This window comes from Eleutherodactylus coqui, chromosome 11 (assembly GCF_035609145.1).
Source record: "Eleutherodactylus coqui strain aEleCoq1 chromosome 11, aEleCoq1.hap1, whole genome shotgun sequence".
Lineage (NCBI taxonomy): Eukaryota > Metazoa > Chordata > Amphibia > Anura > Eleutherodactylidae > Eleutherodactylus > Eleutherodactylus coqui.
This window is the reverse complement of record NC_089847.1, coordinates 43676410-43693283: the sequence shown is the minus strand read 5'-3', so window position 1 is coordinate 43693283 and position 16874 is coordinate 43676410. Positions and strand designations below refer to the sequence as shown.

The following is a 16874-nucleotide window of genomic DNA, read 5'->3' as shown; positions in this document are numbered from 1 at the left end:
GATTTCAATAGGAGTGAAGCCCACTGATGCCTCTGACACAAAGCCCTAAATTTTGAATTCTGTTCGATGGCCAAGTAACGTCATGGTGGAGTAATTTTTTTCCATGCACATGCCGGCTTGTCGTGTGGACCGAGAGGTAGGTGAATATAAGGCTATGTGCACACTGCAGAATCCAACACAGATTTTCCACCTGGATTTCACTTCTAAAAACGACGGTAAAGTCGCAAATTTCAGTTGTAGATTTAGCCTTGTCAATAGGTAAAATCCAGGTGCAGAATCTCTGACACGGATCTGAGTTAGGGCTCCCACCCACTGGCGTTTTTTTTCTCCACTGCGATGCGATTCTAAAGTTAAAGGGGTTGTCCCAAGGCAAACATCAAAATTTTAAATTAGCCCATTCCCCCTGTCACCCCCCCCCCCCCCCCCCTCCCTGGCATAAAATAGCAATTTAAAGCGTGAGGAAATATGATCTTTTAAAATTCTTCTCCCAAGATGGCCGCCGATCCTTTCCCAGGGATGCACTGCGGTTTTCTCCCATGGTGCACCGCGGGTCTTCTCCCATGGTGCACCATGGGCTCTGTGCGGTCCATTGCCGATTCCAGCCTCCTGATTGGCTGGAATCGGCACACGTGACGGGGCGGAGCTACGATGACGACGCGGTGACCAGCTTTCCGGCACGAGCGGCCCCATTCACCAGGGAGAAGACCGGACTGCGCAAGCGCATCTAAAAACGCCAGAAGACATCGGAATTAGACGGAGCCATGGAGACGGGGACGCCAGCAACGGAGCAGGTAAGTGAATAACTTCTGTATGGCTCATATTTAATGCACGATGTATATTACAAAGTGCATTAATATGGCCATACAGAAGTGTATAACCCCACTTGCTGCTGCAAGACAACCCCTTTAAAGTCTCGCATTCATTCATTCATGAATAGCAATATCTTAGCTATTCCCATTGAATAGCAATATCTTAGCTATTCATGAATGAATAGCTAAGAGCTATCTGCCATTGGCTGAGCGCTCAGCCAATAGCTAAGCAATAAAGTGCCGATCCCATTGAAAGCAATGGGATAGCATGGCGCTGACTTCGGCCACAGCTGTGACAGCTGTGGCAGAAGTGCGCGGCATTCCTCATATCTTTTCAATGGGGCTAGCGCTGCTGCCGCTGGCCCCGTTGAAAAGACTGTCGCAGCGATACCGCTGCGATTTCTCGCACTGCTCTGCGAGGGTTTTCACTTACTCTCGCAGCGCAGTGGAGAAAAAAACAATAGTGGGTGGGAGCCCTTAAGAAGGGACAAGGCACTTAACACGGATCCGGTTATCCAGCGAGTCCAGCCGTGGATCATCTCGAATTGTGGGGCAGTTAAGGAGGCGCGTGTATTCACTTAAGTGGATCTGTCGGAAATGTCCAACTCAGCTGGAACTGTTAGTTGGCAGGTAAATCTGTAATGAGACAACCGCCTTAAAGGGACTGGCCCACTTCTACCTGTTTTTCTGCAGGAAGCAGACCACTCTGAACATTGTACTGTGGCCCAGGTTGGTATTACAGGCTGAGTTCCATTGACTTCAATATGACAACCCCTCTAAGGTCTTGTCTCATCAAGACAGCTCAAATGAGGCCATCGTGGCAATCGGTTGATCAGTCCAATTCATTAGAGATAACCTGTTTCCAATTACAGCCCAGGTAGCTGATTTTTACTGGACAACTAAGTATTTCCAATGCAAGGGAATGTAGTGTTACTTGGTGGTCCTTCAGATGAATGGCCATTCTCATAATACAAGGCAGACTCGGATCCACCAGAATAGTAGCTTCTCCTATAGCGCAGCTGTCCAATCTGCCTCGTGGAGGGGGCTAACCTAAGGCATACAGATTTTATACAGATCTTAATAAATCCAGGGCAATTCTAGAGGTCCACTGCAAAGCGCTAACTGTGATTGTCTGCCTCATCAACCTTACCTTATCTTCTCTGTGAAGATCGCCTTGGAAATCATGAGACCCTAAAACCATATGCGTCCATAAAATTTAAGAGGAAATCTGCTTTTTTTGTTTTTTTATTGACTGACTTTATTTTACTCTCTTTATAGAAAAGATAAAGAACAGCAGGAGGACAAACCAAGTGATGGAAACTCTGAGAAGGACCAAGAGCTGATTGACCAAATCATTAAAGACTCTTTAGGCAAATTATCAAGGAGAACGCCCAATAGTCAGGTAAGGACTACAGTAGGCTGTATAAAGACCTGTACAGGTGCTGTTGTCCTCATCCTCTAGTAAATCGTATTGGTACCTCAGACTTAGATGCTGAAGATATGCCATAAATCTCCAGAGCCGACTCCCATGGTCTGGCTATAGGAGGTGGTCAGGATTTCAGAATCTGTTGACATGGGCTTTCTTATTCTGCCATAGAAGAGAATGGGAGTTTCATGAAGAGTGCAGCACAGTGAGGGGGCGCTGTGCCTGTAGCTTCCTATTTATGGAAGCGCCATAGTTCACTGTGCTGCACTCTTCTGTAACTTCCATTTGTTTCTGCGGGAGTTATGGAAACCGTGAAGCAGCCGCTTTGTACAGAGGTCCATTTCCATCCGTCAATAGGAATAACACTTTAACATGCAGGTTCACATTTAGTAACGCACCTTTGTAAAGAGCATTACCCTATTTATAGTATTGTAAGTAGAAAGGTGAAGACAAAATCTGGTGACGGTGCAAACTCAAGATGAATAACTCAACAATGTTTCCTTCTGAGACAATTAAAAGAAGGGAACACTGCTGACTTATCGTGTCCGCAATATACAATCAATTTGTAAAGGAAGTTAGGTGTGTGAATCCTATGTCCAAAGATGAGCGATGTTCAGGACTGTGGAAACTATAGAACAAACGTTCTGATTCCCCACGTCAGCAAGTTGCTTGGGCAATATCCTTGACCTGGAACTTCCCAATGCTCAAGCTGTGCAGAGGAACCTCCGACCACATCACAAACCTGAAGTGGATCATGGAAAAGGCAAGAAAGTATCAGAGAACGCTCTACCTGTGTTTTTAATGGATTACACCAAGGTTTTCGACTGCGTTGAACATGATGGGCTTTAGGAAGCACTGAGGGAGGTAGGGGTACCAGTGCACCTCATCATGTTGATGCATCCTCTCTCATTTTCTTTTCAACCTCTATGCGGAAGAGATCATGAGGTGGCTGGACTTAAATAATCAGGGTATTGGGTTAGAAAAAAAAAAAGGAACGATTGCTAATTTGAGATAGGCAGATGATACAACCCGGGTAGCTGAGACAGTGAAACATCTAAGGACTCTGATCCTGAAGCTAAAAGAAGAAGTGAGAAGATATGACTTCGCCTGAACATCTAGAAGACAAAGATCATGACCACTGCCAACAAGGAAGTCCACATAAAGGTCAACAACGAGGAAATGAAAGGGGTTAATATTTTCGTATTCCTTAGGTCCCTCCATCAATTATAGTGGCAGCTTGACAAGTTAGATAAAGCATTGATTAGCACTGGTATGTAGGGCCATGGTGAGCATGGATCCAATATGGAAGTGCAAGAATGTCTCAGTTGCCCTCAAACGAAGGTTAATCACAGCCATCGTCTTCCTGATTGCAACTTATGGCTGTGAAACTTGAACATTGAGGTGGCAGACAGAAGAAAAATTGACTTTTGTGCCGTGGTGTTGAAGAAAACTTCTATGAATTCCCTGGACCGTATCACCCCCGGGGTGTCCCTGGAAACCAAGATCAGGAGCCAGAGGCTGACTTATTTTGGACACAAGATGAGGGCAAATTCCCTGGAAAAAGAGATGCTACTTGGAATAATCAGTGATAAAAGGAAAGGGCATGGGAGTGGACAGCAGGCGTAGAGAATAGACAGGCATGGAGAGGACTGGCCTACAGAGTATTCAAGAGTCAGACACGACTGAACAGATACAATTGGAAACCTATGTATTGAATAGTTACCATGTCTTGTTGTCCTGCAGGCTGTTTATTGAATAGGTAGTCAAAGTGCCAACGACCAATTGTCCATGTGTGTATGCGTCACATGCTCTGCCCCCTGATCACATAACTGTGACCTCATCGCAGGTCCTAAAGCATATATAAAACACAGAGCCTGACAGCAGCTATGTGCTCACCGGACCATGTAATGATGTCTCCCATCATGTGATCAGTCACGTGGTCTCTGAGCTCCGCCCCTGATCAGTGATGTCATCACAGGTCCTAAATCAGCAAAGCCTGATCACATGACTGTGACGTCATCACATGTCCTTTATCCCTGTGCATTGAATGAGGGATTATGGTCGGACTACATTCTACACAAACCCCTGTGGCCTCAGTTGCTATGGATACAGCAGTAATCAGTCTGGCAGTTTGTAGCTGGTTGTGCGACAGCTGCACACCTGTGTGGAGACTCCAATAAATGACACCTCATAAATGTCCACATACATAGCTGGCGGTGCATATTGACCAACAACATTGAAGCATAGTCCTTCACCACCATCTTCACAGTCTCCTGAACTTGATATCATGTGCTAATGCTGCCAACACTAGTCAAGCCTTCATCTAACAGTCAACCGTTGTCCAGTGTTGAAACTAGCATTCGCTGTCGTGCAATCATGTCACCACAGACTGTTCAACGCCGCCGTGAAGCTATTGCAGCTTACATAATACGCCAAGCCACGATATCGCCTCAGCCACCAGCTGACGTTTTACATCTCGTGCAGCTCATATGCGAAGACTACGAGCGAACATGTCTCCTCAGCGAGCTGCTGAAGTTCAGAAATCACTGTTTGCAATGTTCTGGAAAATTGTAAATCATGCCAATAGCTTAGTATTTTGCACGAAAATATTTGTACAAACTTCCAACTCCCCACAGCGTATATAAGTAACTGGCACATCGCGCCAACAGGAACATCGATTGTATCCCTTCGGAAGCTTCACAGGTTTAAATGTTGCAGTACCGGTATTGCTATTTTGTACATTTACTGACCTTTTCTTATTCATAGGTGCTTGCACTGTTCAGCAAAATTGCAAATAATGGCAATAGCTTACTACGAGGGGCTGCTGATAAGTCTTTGGCTTTGTGTTCTCTTTTTGTTTTTATGGTAACGAATGTTACATCACATGAAAGCCTTATGTGTCTAATATATGTTTTCAAAATTTTGTGTTTGTAGCTTATGGCAACAGTGATCTAGGCACACGGGAAAACAAAATGGTGGAGTCTAAGGTGATATTCTCAGCAAATGAGAGCAGAGGAGTGATAAAATTCTTGTTTCTGCAAGGAAAGTCCGTGAAGGATATTCATGGTGATATGTCGCAGACATTGGGGGATCAATGCCCTTCATAGTCTACAGTTAAGAACTGGGTTGCCAAATTTATAATGGGCCACTTCAGCACCAATGATGAGGAACGTCCTGGATGACCGAGAGAGGTGGTTGTTCCGGAGATCGTCGATGCTGCGCACAACCTCCTACTGGAGAATCGGCGAATTTCAGCTAAAGGAATAGCAGACATCATGGGGATTTCTCGTGAACGTGTTTGTGTCATTATCCATGAACATTGGAGCATGAAGAAGTTATCTGCAAAGTGGGTCCCCAAATGTTTGACAACAGATCAGAAAAGCATGCGAGTGAAAACTTCCCGGTCCATTTGTCAGCGTTTCCGGACTGATAAGAACTTCCTGGATCGACTGGTCACTATGGATGAGACCTGGATTTATTTGTATGACCCTGAAACCAAGGAGCAGTCAAAAGAGTTGAGGCACAGTGGTTCTCATCGCCCAAAAAGTTCAGCCACTAAGGAGATGGTGTCTGTGTTCTGGGATAAGGAGGGCGTGCTGCTAGTGGACTACCTTCAAAATGGTTCCACCATCAATGCAAGGTATTACATTGAATGTTTGGACCAATTGAAGGCAGCCCTGAAGGCCAAAAGGTGCGACAAGCTGTCCAAAGGAATCTTGTTCCTGCAAGACAACGCCTCCGCTCACACTGCACAAGCGACCACGGCAAAACTGGTGGAGCTAGGCTTCAAGCTGGTTGACCACCCACCTTATTCACCAGATCTAGCTCCCTCTGACTATCATCTGTTTACAAACCTGAAGAAACACCTCAAGGGTACCAAATTTCACACCATTTCTGACGCCATGGCTGCTACAGATGACTGGTTTGAGGCTCAACCGAAATCCTTCTTTTTGCAAGGCTTACAGAACTTGGAATACCGATGTAAGAAGTGTGTTGGCATCAGTGGAGAGTATGTGGAATAAATGTAAAGTTTCATCTTCCTATCTCGTTTCTTTCTACGTAAAGCGAAAGACTTATCAGCAGCCCCTCGTATTTGCACAGAAATATTTTGACCAACTCCAATCCCTTTCACTATATATTATATCAGTAAGTGGCGCATTGCCTCCAGAAGCACTGGTACTACAAATAATAATAACTAGTGTGTTCCCCGTTGAGCTGCAGTTGGGGTCAAACATACTCCTAGAAACCCTGCTATCTGGACAGGATTATACCTGTTGCCAAGTCGTTGGGGGGTATTATAACCCGACACATTAAGGGAGAACTCATCCCTTATTATGTTGCTGAAAGTTTTCCATAAATGTACAATACAATGTTAAACACACCGGCATTTTTTTTTTGTTAGAAGACTTCACGTAAAACAAAAGCTGTTTAATGTGTCTTAATTCTTTTCCAGTTTGAGTTTGAGAGAAGGAAAACTGATGGGACTACAACGCTGGCCGTGCTCCATCCAGGAGAGACTGCACTGGGTATGTTCATCGCCTAGCCAAGTAATAGGAAAGGTAGCAGCTGGCCTGACGTCCAGGGTCACGGTCTTTCTTGCCCATGTTTATAAGATATTATGTGTAGAGGAGATATATCTTTATTCCATACTCCTTAACTCTCCTATTTCTTATAGAACCCGGTCATGGCACGGCTATCCTTGGGGCGACAGCTGGTCGACTGCAATCGGGAGTTAATTCATTGCAAGGCTTCAAGGAAGATAAACGCAACAAAGTCACTCCAGGTAAGAAGATTAGAAAACGTCAAAACTCCAGTAAGATACAGAATTCTAATTTACATTATTGTATCTGTTTACATACACCTTCTGTAGTAATAGCCTTTCTGTTTTTTAACTGTTTACATCCACCCCAGTCGCATGAAAAACAATCCCCACATTTATCAATGTGTATGCAATAGTATCTAAATGCCGCCCAGGAGTTTATGCCAAGTTTGCACAATTTTTGCAACTTTATTCCTCCCTTATCAAATTTGAAAAGTGAGTAAAAACGTTTATACCCAATTGGGGTAATGCGATTAGAGTTAGCACTACAGGAGCAAGTGATCGTAGGCATAGTTTCATCTACTGTATTTGGGTGGACTGTCGGGGAACCTGGTATAACCTATTTGTTTTTAACTGTCTACTTTTTCACTGAGGCTGAGCTCCTGGGACGTCCAGAGATTTATATATATATTCCTCAGTTTTAATTGTAGTATGAAACAAAATGGGAGAAAAGGAAGAGCGATTATGGAAGGAATTGGTGGAATAACAGGCTTTTTGTTACTGCAAAATCCCTTTCCCGTCACATTCATTGGGGAACACAGCAAGACCTTGGCTATAGATCCTGCCATTAGGAGGCGACCCTAAGTAAGCAAAGAGTTAAGCCCCATTTACACAGGACGAGTGTCAGGCAAACGTTGCCCGACACTCGTCCCTCTGTTTCCTCGCTCCTGTACTCCTGCAGAGCTCTCGCACACGGAGCGGCCGGCAGGGGGGCGGGGTAGTGCAGGAGATTTCTCTCCCCTCGCTCCCCCACCCTCTCCTTTTAGATAGCATAGCGGCCGTTCACTACTGAATGTCCGCTGTTTAAACTGAACGATGAGCGATCAGCTTCATCACTCATCATTTATGCTGCATGAAAGATCAGTGATGAGCTCATCGTGCAGTTTAAACAGCTACCGTTCAGTAGTGAACAGCCGCTGTGTTATGTGAATGGAGGGAGTCGGGGGAGGGAGAGAAGAGAAATCTGCACTGCCCCGCCCCCCTGCTGGCCGCTCCGTGACTCAGCCGGCTCTGCTAGCTCCCGTACAGGAGCGAGGAAACACGGGGATGAGTGTCGGGCATCGTTTGCCCGACACCCGTCCTGTGTAATTGGGGCTTTAGTCCCTTCTGCAGACACTGAGCTAAACCGGTTTGTAGGTAAGCAGTAAGAGAGAACAAATTAACACATGAGGGCAATCAATACAGACCATAACAAGAAAACAAATAGTTCTAGGTAAAACCCAGGCCAGAACGAGGATCTCTTTTGAGAAAAAAACCACAAGTGTTGTCCCCCAAAGAATGTGATAAGAATAGGATTTTACGATAAGTAACAAAAATCCTGTTTTTCTCGTCTTTTTTTATTTGGGGACACTTTGGGACATTCTAGAGGAGTTCTCAAGGGGGTGGGAAAAAGAAAGTGTGTGGTCAGGCTGTTTCGGGTGGGCATGACAGTCCACCAGCAGCTGGCAAATAATGCTTTCTGTACAATTTGGAGGTAATTAAGAGTGGAAAGAATTCCAATCATTAAGGAAGGCAAAAGAAGTTGCTGATTGTCAAGAAAAAGCCTGTGAATTTAGTAGGGTGGTACCAGTTAGGGAGGGTGATGTCCTTGTCCTTTAACACCCTGTTGAAAACTGATGTGTACAGACTAGCCGGTGGTAGGTACATTGTGAGCCATGCTTGCAACTGATTTCTGTAGGAGCTGAGGAAAAGGACAGACTCGATCCTCAAAGGGGCTGAAGAACATGTGAGAGGGCAAAGGAGGAAAGTACTGTGTGTTGTCCAGTTTGCTACTGACAAACAACAATCATCGTTGAACCAACACTGAAAAAGGATTCCATCTGCACCTCCTCCAGAATAGCAGGACCCATTCTGGGGACTGATGGCCCTCTGGCTGCTGGCTCTAGGATGTAGACGATCAGGAGAGCGGTGTTGGTGCCGGCTGTCCGCTTTTGGATGTAGATAGTCAAGAGAGCTGTAACTATGTTCACCACAGTATGCTGTATGCCACTGATATGGCCATAGCAATGTTTATTTTGGATGGGAGGGCTCAAGTGTATGTCCAGTTGGATAGGAAGGCCATTGCTGTAGGGAAACTTGTGTTCTTCAGGGACCAGACTTAGAGTACTAAGAAGAACCTAAATGATGATCCTACAGCAGGAATCTTGTGGAATCTGTCCTGGAACGATAGAGGGGACTGACCAGAATCCCCTTGGAGGGGCAATAGTCCCAAAAATTAGAGCGGTCAGAAAGTGGCCACAAAAGTGTTGGATTTTTTCATTTTTGTCTTAAGATTTTATTTTTGAAAAGTCTAACCGAAAAACTATATAAATGTGGAATCATCTTAATCCTGACCCCCAGAATAAAGGGAATGGTAATTTTGCCACACTGTGTATTCCTTAAAAACATGACCCTCCCACCCCGCACTCCCCCCAAAAAATGGCACAATTGCGTATTTTTTTATTCTACGCCATTTACAATTGCTTTTCTGAATATTAAGTGGTAATGTCGAAAAATATAACTTGTGCCGCAAAAAAGCAATCCCTTAAATGTTGACTGGAAAATAAAGCCGTTCGGTTTTCATTTTCTTCTTCACTTTCAAAAAAACCTGACTCAGGAGTGAAGGAGTTTGTAAAGAATTAGGAGCACCGATTTACATTGGGCAGTTCTTGAGCCTTTCATGAATTTGACGTAGATTTTGCAAACTATACTTTTCCACTTTGACTGGCATAAAACACACCAGTAAACCTTGGTAAATCTGGACTACAATAGGGGCAGTGCAGTATACAAGCCTGGCACTGATTGGCCGAGGCTCGACCTACCAGTACTAGGTTTCGTCTCTCAATTTCCCGCTGGCCTCCACTACTTGCTGCCCAGTCCGCTGCAGGAAGCGCTCCCTCTCTGCACCATATTAGCCCGTCTGCAAGTATTGTCAGCCCTACTGAAAAGTAACGTATTCTACAAGGACTAGAATAGTGAAATATGCTAATTAATTTCCCCTCTAAGGCCCATTTAGATACAACGATGATTGCTCAAAAGACATCTTTTCAGCGATAATTGTTGTGTGCAAATGTGCCCATCTTTCAGTTTTCTGCCGAACTATGAATTTCAGTTCGGCTTGAAAACAGTCGTTCAGCAGAACAGCTTATAAGCAGGACCACACGCTGTGCTCTACCCTCAGAGAGCTGATTACAGCTGATTGCTTTGTCTCAGCTGTCGGCCCTGCAGAAGAACAAAGAGAATGTAATCAAGGAACAGCGGGTGGTCTGTTCCTTGAATACAGCTCCTAGGGGCTCACAGGCTACTAATTGGTACTAATAGGTATTAGTACTAAGTAGTAGTTCAAAATGATCACTCAAAAGCAATCTTTTGAGCGATCATCTTTGCAGTGTTAATGCACCTTTTATGCAGCACAGTGCAATTTAATACAGACGATGAATTTAATGAGGGAGAGCTGCTTTTTTTCTTTTTTTTCCCCCACTAACTTTTTCTTCTGGGTAATATAATGATGTCCTGTCCCCATGATATCAGGCCTATGGATCAGCAAAGGTACCAAGTGGTGTCGGGTTTTGGATCATATGTGCACAACACCTGCTGAGCTGTACTGAAGCGGACTTCAGCTCAGCGCGGGCTGTGGCGGGTCACATTGCATTCAGAAGGTTGCTTGATTATGTTTTGAACTTCATTGGCAGCACAAATAATGAACAGATCATCTAAGAACCTGTCTGATTCCTCTCCTAGTCTTATACTTGAACTACGGACCATACACCTCCTACGCTCCTTCATACGACTCAACATTTGCAAACATCAGTAAGGACGACTCTGACCTTATTTATACAACATATGGCGAGGAGCCCAATCTCCAGGGCACTTTCAGGTACTTTACAGGGTTTTCTTTTTTCTTTTTTATTATCATCCATTTGCCTTAATAGGAAATACATTGTTGAGACGAGACAACTGCTTTTAAGTGTATCTTTGTATGCTTTTTCAATGGAGCCTGAATTGTCAGAATTTAGCATGCATAGTCATAAATGCAGAATATCCTGTAATAATGGAACCCATAAAAACCAGTAGATGGATCAGGAGTTTTTGTAGATCCCATCCAGTTCCCGCAGTATATCTGTGGCAGTCCCTGTCCTTGCTGCAGTGGATATTGGTGCACTATAGACGGACTTACTGGGGACCTTGTTCTTCTACTGGGGGGCATTTACTAATCCCTGCATGTCCGACACTGGCCTTAATATAACTTCCCCCAGGGCACAGTGTGCTTCATACATGAAGAGGCATCCTGGCACTTCCGTTCGTCTTCTGAGAAATGTATACCAACTCCGAGCTGACGTGTATTTCTAGTATAACTTATGGCAGCTTCTGGTGTAGATTAAAAATATATCATCTAAAGGCCCAATTTAGATGGGATGAATGTCGGGCAAACGATGCCGACACTCGTCTCCGCACATACTCGCTGACTTGCCGCTGCTACCCCCGCCCCTCTCCATTGACTTAACATAGAGGCCGTTCAGTACTGAACAGCTACTATGTACACTGAACGATGAGCGATCAGCTCATTGTCCATCATTTATGCTGCATAAAATCATGATTGCTCAGTGTTAATAGCAGCCGTTCAGTACTGAACGGCTGCTATGTTAAAGCAATGGAGATGGGCGGGGGAGCGCGAGGAGAGAAATCTCCTACAGCCACTCTGCTGTGAGCCAGCGATACTAGCTCCTGTGCAGCAGCACGGTAGTGAGTGTATGCAGGGATGGATGTCGGGCATCGTTTACCCGACATCGTCCCATCTTAATGGGCCTTAAGTCTCGGTGTCCCCTCCCACTTTTTAAGAAAGTGGCGGGGCCAGCATAGAATTAAGAAAAATCACAATTCTTTTTGTGCAAAAAATGTACAACATTTTTCTGCCAGAAGCTGGCATAGGACTGTGCACATTTATAAACTAAGGTTTGCACTGTAAAGCAGATGTGAAGAAGAGACCAAGCTGAGCTTTTTTTTGTTTTGTTTTCTTTTATTTTTTTTTTATAAAGTTTGTCCAATTTTGCATTTAGGAAGCAATCAGTGATTTTTAGGAAGAAATCTGTGTTATGATGTCCATATCCTGTAAAGAGACTGTTAACTGTCTTCTTGCACCCCTGAGAGCAGCACAAGGTGGTGCCTGTCACACTGACTGCAGTGATATGTCTGCCGTGTGGATCTGTGCAGTAATTTGGGAGAAATTAGCATTTTATCAGTAGTAGTACATTTATGAGCTGCAGCTAGCCACACCCACCCTGCTCTCAAGCCAATGATTGACTGCTGTCTGCCTATTACTGTGCATGGTGGGGAAGCTGCCAATCATTGGCTGGAGGGCGGATGGGTGTGGCTAGGCTGCAGAATATGCAGGACTAGTTCTGTGTCCAGCTTCTACTAATTAAATGCAAGTTTCTTCAAAACTACTGCACAGATACACACAGCAGATATGTCAGGGTAACAGGCACTACCTTATGGCGCTCTCGGTGGGGGCTGCAAAAAGATGGTGACAGACTCTCTCTAAGATCACAAATCTAAGAAAATATTTTTATTTTATTTTTTAAGCATACAAGAATTCTTGGATAACTCAAAATACCAACCTTATGGGATGGCAGACTGCTTTCTTGATGCTTTCAGCGATGGGGAGTACTCCAGAACAGAACAAGTACAGAATAAAGTAAGTACATTAAAGGGGTTGTCCCGCGATAGCAAGTGGGGTTATACACTTCTGTATGGCCATATTAATGCACTTTGTAATATACATCGTGCATTAAATATTGGCCATACAGAAGTTATATACTTACCCCCTCCGGTGCTGGCGTCCCCGTCTCCATGGCACCGACCAAAGCCGCCTTCTGCCTGGATTAAACGCGCTTGCGCTAAAGGGGCCGCTCCGGCGTGCTCGCGCCGCACAGGTCTTCTGCATATGCACAGAAGACCTCTGCGGCGCAAGCATGCCGGAGCCGGACAGAAGAGGGCAGACTGCGCAAGCGCGTCTAATCCCGGCAGAAGGCAACTTTGGTCGGCGCCATGGAGATGGGGACGCCAGCACCGGAGGGAGTAAGTGTATAACTTCTGTATGGCTCATATTTAATGCACGATGTATATTAATTACGATGTGCATTAATATGGCCATACAGAAGTGTATACCCCCACTTGCTATCACAGGACAACCCCTTTAACGGCTCATTCACATGGCTGTATTTCCTGCTTGTGTATTTCATGGACAGCACACCGACCCATTTTAGTTCATTAGGCTAATTCAGGTGTGCAAGTTTTTCACCTTGGGGGGAAAAAAAAATCGTGAAATGTCCTTTTTCAGTTCGTATCATGGACAAGTGTAGGACATGCAATACGCATTGGACAACTCACGGATGGGATGTCGGTGTGCCATCCGCTGCGGGTGGCACCAGGCACTTCTCACACACATGTCCGAATGCGGCCTCACTGTAATAAGCTAAACCTGTGTGATCTGTGCAATCAGCGGGGTGTTGATGACACTGGATGATGTTGTGTGTTCCCTACTACAGTACTTGTCTTCATGCTTCATTCATTGGTTTATCTTGTTTTTTAAGGCAGCTACAAGTGAGCCGTCAGCGATGCCAGACAGCAGCAGCAGCGCTGAACAGTTTGCAAGTCTGAAGTCTGTGTTTGGTCTTGGCATATTTGAAGAGGCCTTTGACAATGAAGGTAAATTATGCTGGGAGGTCGTCTATGGATATTGGGGCCGATCTGTCATCTGACTGTGCTGGGCTGTGTGAGGATAGGTCTGCTTTACTCTCAGTAATTTTTTTTGCCATTTAGGGGATCCATGTATTTAATATTAGTCAGGAACGCTATCTTTTCTTCTTAGGGAGAGCACCTAGAAGGTGAGTGAGGAGACTTATAAGGCCTTTCATGCTCCTCTGGGTAATATATGCAAATAAGGGAGAAGGAACAATACCTCTGCAGCGCCATCTATTGGAAGGTAGCATTTCTGTAGTCAATATTAGTAAGACATGAGTGAGGTGTTCATGTCCTCCAGATCTGGTGATCTAGAGGACACAAACACGTCAGCAAATCCACCCGTGTGCAGACGGCCTTACAGTATGTGTATTATAACCTCATGTATGAGGAAATGGTAGAAATGCAGCATTCCTACAGCTGTCAGCGCAACATATTTCATTAGGTCACCAAAACGGTGAAGCCTTTATAAAGGACCATAATAAATATACCCACGGTATTCTTTTTCCTCACCCACGGACATTACACCTCACTAACTACTATTGGTCAAATTTATTTGCAGAAACAGAGAAGTTCCAGAAGAAACTGGATGAAACCACTGTTTTGTTACGGGAGCTGCAAGAGGTGCAGAATGACCGTCTGAGTACGAAGCCGCCTCCTAACATGGTCTGTCTACTCGCTCCATCCGCTAAGGAACTACAGATCGGTAAGTTCTCTCATTTCTAAGATTGTAGGGTGAGTTGCCAGTAAATATGTCCTGAAAAGGCTTAAAATGAATCTTCACTTTTTATCATCCTGTCCTTTTTAGATTCACAATTCAATGCAGTCATTACAGAGGGGAGAGCTCTCTGTCAGGTCCCTGGCTCCAAATCCCCATAGACCTAATTGTACCAGATTACATGCTGCCTGGCTGCAGCCGCCTCTTTAGAGCAGAGGTCTGCAACTCCAGTCCTCAGGGACCCCCAACAGGTCATGTTTTCAGGAAATCCTATGGTAAAAACACCGCTGGCAATGTCTGAGGCACCGACAATAATTACTTCACCTGTGCAATACTGAGGAAATCCTGAAAACATGACCCGTTAGTGGTCCCTGTGGACTGGAGTTGGGGAACACTGCTTTAGAGGGAGTTTAGAAGCTCACTGCATGCCGCCTTAAAGTGAATGCTCCCTCTAGTGGCAGCTTCTGGTAACCAGCATATTATGGCTGTAGTGGATTTGGAGTTCATCTGACTGGTGAAAGACATGCAATATTCTGAATAAATCCTAATGAGTGGACAAGCTCCATCAGGGCGACCGCCCTTGGTGTAGTTTTTCTGCCGCACACATAATCCATCATTTTATGTATTCATTTGACTTGTGAATTTCCTCTTGAGATAAGATGGAGCTTTTTATCAAGGTGTCTCAGGGCATTGCATACAAGCAGTTTGCCTCAGTGACCAATAAAAAGCATTTAAGTGACACTTGGGTTAAATTCTCATAAAATTGAGCTACTGCGGTCCTGTAACATATCCTGGTCTTGTAGATGCAAGTCTCCAAGGGCCTCTGGACACTATGGATCTTTAGAGGTTGCTAACATGACCCCTCCTGTTGAGATATCACATCCTGCTCTACCTGCCTGCAATCACCGTTAGCCCAAGGGCACGTTTTCAGGCCGTGTGTACTGCAGGGACAGCTCACAGCCCCCGTACAGCCTATGACAGTATTCACAAGCACAATGTTTCACACGGCCCGACTCCGGCCCATCCTAGTCTCATGACGTGAATAGGACATGCACTGTGCTGTGTCTGTATGCTGTCCGATGTGCCCAGATTGCTGGAGCACAACTTGAATACGGCCCTACTAATCTATCCAAAGTGCAGAGAGGGGGTGGTGCACCAAGTAGGACGTCTGTGGGGTGCAACCTCAACCAGATTCTGCAAAGCAGGAAGCAATGTCAGAAAAGAGAGGTTCATACTGGTAACACGCAGCAATTTTGATACTTTCTGTGCTATTAAAGGGGTTTTCCGGGAAAATAATATTAGTGACCACTCTTCAATATAAGTCAGCAGTAGTTGATCAACTGGGGTCAAAAACTTGGGTGCCCGCTGTCAGTGTCACAACACACAGGAGTGAAAGCAGTTCAGACCCCTGTGTAGTGTCCGGCGCTCCTAATTACCGACACAGCTCTCATTGATTTTAATGAGCAGGGGCTGGATCAGCTGGGGTCCCGAGTGTTGGACTCCAGCCAATCAACTATTGATAGTATTTGCCTAAAAAAAAACCTTTAACGCTCTACAATGGAAGGGCTCCTTCACACGTCAGTAAGTTGTGAGCCAAAACCAGAAGTGGAACGTGCAGAGAGAAAGTATAATGGAAGGATTTGCATTTCTTCCATATTTTGGATCCACTGCTGGTTTTGTTTTCACAAAATACTAATTAAATAAATCCTGAGGTGTGAAGAAGCCTTAAAGAACACCCTGGAAACTTGTATTTGAAAGACCATAATAAAAATCTGAGCAGCACTGGTCTGTTTCATGTTCATGATCAGTGACTTGCCCCTGACCCATCCACTGGAATGTCACAACCAGTTTTTGAGCCAAACACAAGATTATCCTTTCATACATTTGGCGCAGAAAAGTGTGATTTTACCTGTTGGGCCTCCTGGGCACACCCGACCCGAGACAAATGTGCCTTACCAGCAATAATGACATTGTAGTCAATGAAAATGTTCTTCTTTCTTTTTGCTTACAGCGGAAAAAATTTATGAAAACCTAAAGGAATTGGCTCAGCAGGTGCAGCCGGGGGACATTGTGAGTGTTCTTGGCATCCGGAAGGCAATGGGAATTGTTTCCCCGTACATGAGCCCAGAAGAGGTGGTATTGGATATGACAGCAGGTACGGCAGTAAAAGATAAGCCGTGTAACACTTAGGCCATTCCCAGCATTCTAAAATATATCATCCCATTTCCCAACAGATGCTCAAGATAGCAACGTGTTCTGCAGTAGTGGGAACGAGTGCCCACCAATGGGGACGTAAAGTTGCAGAGAAATATGCAAATGTTGTAAATTAGTATGTACGTTAATCTTTTAATACCAATAAAAGAGGATCCTGGTTTTGATAAA

At 44.8% G+C, this 16874-nt stretch overlaps 1 protein-coding gene across 2 annotated transcripts in view; it reads left to right on the top strand.

Annotated features, from left to right (window-relative positions):
* The window catches only part of BRD7 (bromodomain containing 7), a 37012-nt gene extending 20138 nt beyond the window's left edge, over positions 1-16874 (top strand). For both annotated transcript variants that reach the window (XM_066583957.1, XM_066583956.1), the window contains exons 8-16: positions 2088-2211; positions 6689-6761; positions 6911-7018; positions 10775-10910; positions 12617-12728; positions 13627-13741; positions 14337-14480; positions 16504-16647; positions 16727-16874. In XM_066583957.1, the coding sequence (XP_066440054.1) occupies positions 2088-2211; positions 6689-6761; positions 6911-7018; positions 10775-10910; positions 12617-12728; positions 13627-13741; positions 14337-14480; positions 16504-16647; positions 16727-16788 (1018 nt within the window). In that variant the 3' untranslated portion in view covers positions 16789-16874. The remainder of the gene's footprint in view (positions 1-2087; positions 2212-6688; positions 6762-6910; positions 7019-10774; positions 10911-12616; positions 12729-13626; positions 13742-14336; positions 14481-16503; positions 16648-16726) is intronic.